General features: G+C 44.5%; 1 protein-coding gene across 1 annotated transcript; it reads right to left on the bottom strand.

Annotated features, from left to right (window-relative positions):
- Positions 1 to 5: 5 nt before the first annotated feature.
- On the bottom strand, positions 6 to 3,004 carry LOC139273996 (probable G-protein coupled receptor 139). The gene is made up of 2 exons (XM_070891060.1): positions 2,935 to 3,004; positions 6 to 916 (listed from the first exon to the last, which is right to left on the bottom strand). Exons 1-2 carry the CDS (start codon positions 3,002 to 3,004, stop codon positions 6 to 8), a joined length of 981 nt encoding a protein of 326 aa, XP_070747161.1.
- Between the last annotated feature and the right edge of the window lie 3,147 nt (positions 3,005 to 6,151).

The raw sequence follows: 6,151 nt of genomic DNA, 5'->3' as shown, positions 1-6,151 counted from the left end.
TATTTTTATTCTAATTTTCTGACTAATCTCATGATCAGTGTCCAGGGAGATTTCACCACAATCTTCAGCTTTTCTCTGAATTTGCTCTGGGTCGCTGCATAAATACACGTGTTTGGACAGGAACTCAAATACTTCAGCATTGCTCCGGTTTCAGTGGCGATATATCCAGGGTCTGTGAGGTCTCCTCCATAATAAATGGTGTTTGTGAGTCTGGTAGTTACCAAACTTACGGCATATATCAGCCACAAAAATATAAATGTGCCCGAAATAGTGAAGAGTAAAATGATGGATTTCCTTCGGTTCTCCAATTCTGGATCACATTGAGTCTCACTCCTGTGACCCCGGAGTCCCCTGCGGGATCTACTGGCCACTAAAATACGTCTGACTGTCAAATAATTAAACAAGATAATTAATGTAAAAGGAAACCAAACAACCCAGGCACTGTGAAACCAGAGGTAAGCTACACCTGGGGCTGAGGAAAAAAAAGCCACACTTGAGCGGCAGCCCCACTGCATCTTGTTAATTATTTGCTGAGTTTCAAATGCAAACAAAACGGGAATGTCCTTAAAAACGATCAGGACTGTGAAAGCTGTTAGAACCACAATCGCAGTTCTCTCGGTGCAATACTTTGTTTTAAACATCTGGCAACAGATAACTACAAATCGGTCAAATGTGAAGGAGACGGTGAACCAAACAGACAAATCGAGAGTGACAGCAGTCATGTATAGAATGAACTTACACACGGGAGTGTGCGACAGGAACGAAAGTGGAAAGTGATAACAGAAAATATAATATACCGTTGCATTGACGATCATGACTAGTAGATCTGCTGTTGCCATGGCCACCATATAGACAGAGATACACTTGGAAAGACCGCAGGTTCCTCGGGAAAGAATCAGAATTGTCAGCAAGTTCGCTGTAAGAAAGAGGGAGGAGAGAAATAATGTTCCAGTGTCTGACTCAAATATAGGTGGAGATACCTGTTGATAGCATTTTACTCCATTTAGTGAGATTATCAACATGGAGGATCGGGAGAACAGGATTAGTAATGGGACCATTACCTAGTAAAGCGACCCACACATTTTAATGAGCTGCTACAGCGTTCATTCTGCATTAGAAACATAGAAACATAGAAAATAGGTGAGGAGTATGCCATTCGGCCCTTCGAGCCTGCACCGCCATTCAATATGATCATGGCTGATCATGCAACTTCAGTACCGCAATCCTGCTTTCTCTCCATACCCCTTGATCCCGTTACCCGTAAGGGCCACATCTAACTCCCTTTTGAATATATCTAACGAACTGGCTTCAACAACTTTCTGTGGTAGAGAATTCCACGGGTTCATAATTCTCTGAGTGAAGATGTTTCTCCTCATCTTCGTCCTAAATGGCTTGCCCCTTATCCTTATACTGTGACCCCTGGTTCTGGACTTCCCAACATCGGGAACATTCTTCATGGATCTAACCTGTCCAATCCCGACACAATTTTGTATGTTTCTATAAGATCTCCTCTCATTCATCTAAATTCCAGTGAAAATAAGCCTAGTCGATCCAGGCTTATATCTATCAGCCCTGCCATCTCCGGAATCAGTCTGGTGAACCTTCGCTGCACTCTCTCAATAGCAAGAATGTCCTTCCTCAGATTAGGAGGCCAAAACTGTACACAATATTCAAGGTGTGGCCTCACCAAGGCCCTGTACAACTTCAGTAAGACATCCCTGCTCCTGTACTCAAATCCTCTCGCTATGAAGGCCAACATGCCATTTGCCTTCTTCACCGCCTGCTGTACCTGCATGCCAACGTTCAATGACAAATGAACCATGACACCCAGGTCTCGTTGCACCTCTCCTTTTCCTAATCTGTCACCATTCAAATAATATTCTGCCTTCCTGTTTTTGCCACCAAATTGGATAATCTAACATTTATCTACATTATACTGCATCTGCCATGCATTTGCCCACTCACCTAACCAGGCCAAGTCACCCTGAAGCCTATTAACATCCTCCTCACAGCTCACACTGCCACCCAGCTTAGTGTCATCTGCAAACTTGGAGATATTACATTCAATTTCTTCGTCTAAATCATTAATGTATATTGTAAATAGCTGGGGTCCCAGCACTGCACCTTGCGGTAACCCACTAGTCACTGAATGCCAGTCTGAAAAGGACCTGTTTATTCCTACTATTTGCTTCCTGTCTGCCAACCAGTTCTCTATCCACGTCAATACATTACCCCCAATACCATGTGCTTTAATTTTGTACACTAATCTCTTGTGTGGGACCTCGTGAAAGTCCAAATGCACCACATCCACTGGTTCTCCCTTGTCCACTCCACTAGTTACATCCTCAAAAAAATCTGGAAGTTTTGTCAAGCATGATTTCCCTTTCATAAATCCATGCATTTTTGGGCCAATCCTGTCACTGCTTTCCAAATGTGCTGCTGTTACGTCTTTAATAATTGATTCCAACATTTTCACCACTACCGATGTCAGGCTAACCAGTCTATAATTCCCTGTTTTCTCTCTCCCTCCCTCCTTTTTTAAAAAGTGGGGTTACATTTGTTACGCTCCAAACCATAGGAACGGATCCAGAGTCGATAGAATGTTGGAAAATGACCGCCAATGCATCCACTATTTCTAGGGCCACTTCTTTAAGTACACTGGGATGCAGGCTATCAGGCCCTGGGGATTTATTGGCCTTCAATCCCATCAATTTCCACTAGTGACAAGATGGCCTCAAAATCTGCTAAAATATTGTAACATTAATAAGGTTATCAGATTTATGTAACAGGGGAAGGGTAGGCACATGGTTCACAAATTGGTTCCAGTAACTACCGACTGCGCTGACATCAGGGAAATATTACATTATCAGACAGGCTTCATGAACTTCATGACAGTTAACTCCGATTAACAACATATAGGTTACAATGACTCACCGGGAATACCGATTGATGTGAGAATTGGGTAGTAGATCTCTTTCATCAGTAGAATAGCTGGTTGCCCCATTTTCTGTGGGAATGGATGAATTATGTTGGAGCTGAAAGATTTTGCCTGGCGCACGGCTGAGAAAATGTTAGGGAACCTATATTTATCCACACATCAATCCTCGAGGGAGTCAATCAGGTTAAATTATAATTAACATTAGTTAAAGTCATTGAACAAATAGGCGCAATTAAGTTGTTTTTCATGTCTTATGGGTAAGATCATGATAAATGTGTGAATTTGTTATTGGACAGTTTAACAAATACACAATTAAAGCATTGTTCACGTGGAAAGGGTATTCTCCCAGTACTAGTGCTGACCCTATTCTTTCAGGCCTGGTGAAGGCAGCTTCCCAGGCACTAATTGTCCTGACCCTGCCCTTGATTCACTCCTAGTGCTCCAACTCCTCCAGAACAGGCAGTGAAACAAATTCTGCAAAATTGCTGATGAGTTCAGTCTGGCAGCATTAGAGGTACTCATCTGGTATACTGATGCTCTGCACTTACATTAGACGTGACCCTGCTCTTCCAGTGTTAAAGATACCCTACACTTATACTTGAGGTGACTGTGCTGGTTCGGGGCTAGTGACATCCCTACACTGACACTAAAGTACTAGTTAATAGAAGCATGCCTATACTTGAATGTGGTCCATTGAAAGAGTGATGGGACTACACTAAACCTTGTACTAACAGTGCTATTGTTATCCCTCCAGTGAAACTGCATGGGTTCCTCCTGTCCAAGTGCTACGCCTACACTTACACTAGAGGTGACCATATTCTTTCAGTACCTTTGGTACTCTACAATTAAACTACAGGTGACCCCGCTCCTCCGGTTCTAGTGGGATCTCTATGCCTACACTAGAGGTGACCGTGATACATCAGCACTAGTGGGAGCCCTACAATTATACTACAGTTGACCGTGCTACTCCAGTAAGAATGGTATCACTAACAGCACGCTAGATATGACCTCGCTCCTCTAGTACTGGTAAATTACACTTTATTTCATTATGGGATGTGGGCATCACTGGTAAGGCCAGCATTTATTGTCCATCCCTAATTGCCCTTGTGAAGGTGGTGGTAAGCCGCCTTTTTGAGCGCTGGAGTCCGTATGGTGAAAGTACTCCAAAATTGCAGTTAGAGAGGGAATTCCAGGATTTTGACACAGCGACACTGAAGGAATGGACCTATATTTCCTAATCAGGATGCTGTATGACTTGAAGGGAACGTGCAAGTTATGGTTTTCCCATGCGCCTGTTTCCCTTGTCCTTCTAGGTGGTAGAGTTCGTGAGTTTGGGAGGTGCCTTTGAAAAGGTCTTGACAAGTTGCTGCAGTATAGCTTGTAGTTGGTACACACTGCAGCCACGGAGGTAGTGAATGTTTAAGGTGGTGAATTGGATTAATCAGACAGTGCATTTTTCTGAATGGCGTCGAGCTTCTTGAGTGTTGTTGGAGCTGCACTCACCCAGACAAGTGGAGAGTATTCCATCATACCCCTGACTTGTGTCTGGTAGATAGTAGAAAGGATCTGTGAAGTCAAGATGTGAGACATTCGTGGAAGAATAGCTAGCCTCTGACATGCAATTGCTGCCACAGCATTTATGTGGTTGTTGGTCAATGGTAACCCAAGGTTTTTGTTCGTGGGGATTTGGTGATGCTAATGTCGTTGAATATCAAGGGGTGGAGGTTAGACTCTCTCGTTGGAGATAAACATTGCTTGGCATTTGTGTGGCACAAAGGTTGCTTGCCACTTTTCAGCCCAAGCCTGGATATCGTCAAGCTGCATGCAGGCATGGTCTGCTTCATTATCTGAGGAGTTGCGAATGGAATTGAACACTGTGCAGTCATCAGCGAAAGATGGTTCTGCCGAATGCACAGCCCTGAGGAACTCCTATAGCGATGTCCTGGGGCAGTGATGATTGGTCTCGAACAACCCAAACATCTTCCTTTGTGCTAGGTACGAGTCCAGCCAGTGGAGAGGTTTACATCGGATCCCCATTTTACTAGGGCTCCTTGATGCCACTCCCGATCGAATGTTGCCTTGATTTCATGGGAAGGCACTCTCACCTCACCGCTGGAATGCAGTTCTTTTGTCTATGTTTGGAGCAAGGTTGTGGTTAACAAGGCAGAACCCAAACTGAGCATCAGTGAGCAGGTCATGGGCGAGTAAATGTCGCTTGATAATACTGTCAAAAGCAACTTTCATCACTTTTCTGATTACTTAGAGTAGATTGAATGGATGGTAATTGGCTGATAGATTTATCCTGCTCTTTATGGACAGGATATGCCCCGGGCAGTTTTCCACGTTGTCGGGTAGATGCCAGTTTTATTACTAGAACAGCTTGGCTACAGGTGCAGTTTGTTTTGGAGCACAAGTCCTGAGCACGACAGCTCGGATGTTTTCGGGGCCCGTAGCCTTTGCTGTATCCAATTCGCTCAGCCGTTTCTAATATCATGTGGAGTGAATCGAATTGGCTGTGGACTGGAATCTGAGAGTGTGGGGACCTCAGGAGGCGGCCTACATGGATCACCCACTCGGCACTTCTGACTGAAGATGGTTGCAAATGCTTTGGTCTTGTCTTTTGCACTCGCGTGCTGGGCTCTGCCATCATTTAGGATGACCATGTTCATCGAACCGCCCCTATCGTTAGTTGCTTAATTGTCCACCATCATTCACTTACACATGAGGTGGCAGTGCAAAACGTGTCCTGTGAAAGCTTGGCACTGATTTTGCGAAGATGAAAAAATTCCAGCACATGCGCTGCCTTCTGGATGAAAGTGGGATTAAATATTGTTAGAATTACCCCTCTGCTGTCGGAAGTCCGACTCACAAACCAACAAAGAGATGCTAATTGTTGCTCTGTTGCGGTGTCAGGAGGGATACCTATTGGATCCACTTTAATATTGTGTACTTGGGGAAATATTCTTTGTGAAGAGTCTCTGTTTTTGACCTTTTTCTCCATCACCACCAGCGCTGTGGGATTACTTGGAACTTCCCTGTATCTGTGTCTATGAAGAGCAGGAAGAGGAAAATGATGAGGAGCCGCAGGACAAGCAGGCAGCTGGAGACTCGCTCCAGAAAGAAGTCGCCCTGGAGAGCCCAGTGCCCGCTGTCAGATCTCTGTGATCGCAGTCAGAGACGGCACCGAAACATGAATAAGACCCGAGACATCTG

This window comes from Pristiophorus japonicus, chromosome 9 (assembly GCF_044704955.1).
Source record: "Pristiophorus japonicus isolate sPriJap1 chromosome 9, sPriJap1.hap1, whole genome shotgun sequence".
Taxonomy (NCBI): domain Eukaryota; kingdom Metazoa; phylum Chordata; class Chondrichthyes; family Pristiophoridae; genus Pristiophorus; species Pristiophorus japonicus.
This window is presented reverse-complemented; position numbering and strand designations above follow the sequence as displayed.

What these genes read in the sequence shown, in the direction of transcription:
- LOC139273996 (XM_070891060.1), bottom strand. Translation starts at nt 3,004, where the DNA reads ATGGGGCAACCAGCTATTCTACTGATGAAAGAGATCTACTACCCAATT. An exon ending in CACATCAATCGGTATTCCCG is followed by an intron (nt 917 to 2,934) that starts GTGAGTCATTGT and finishes TCTTTCTTACAG; the next exon opens with CGAACTTGCTGACAATTCTG.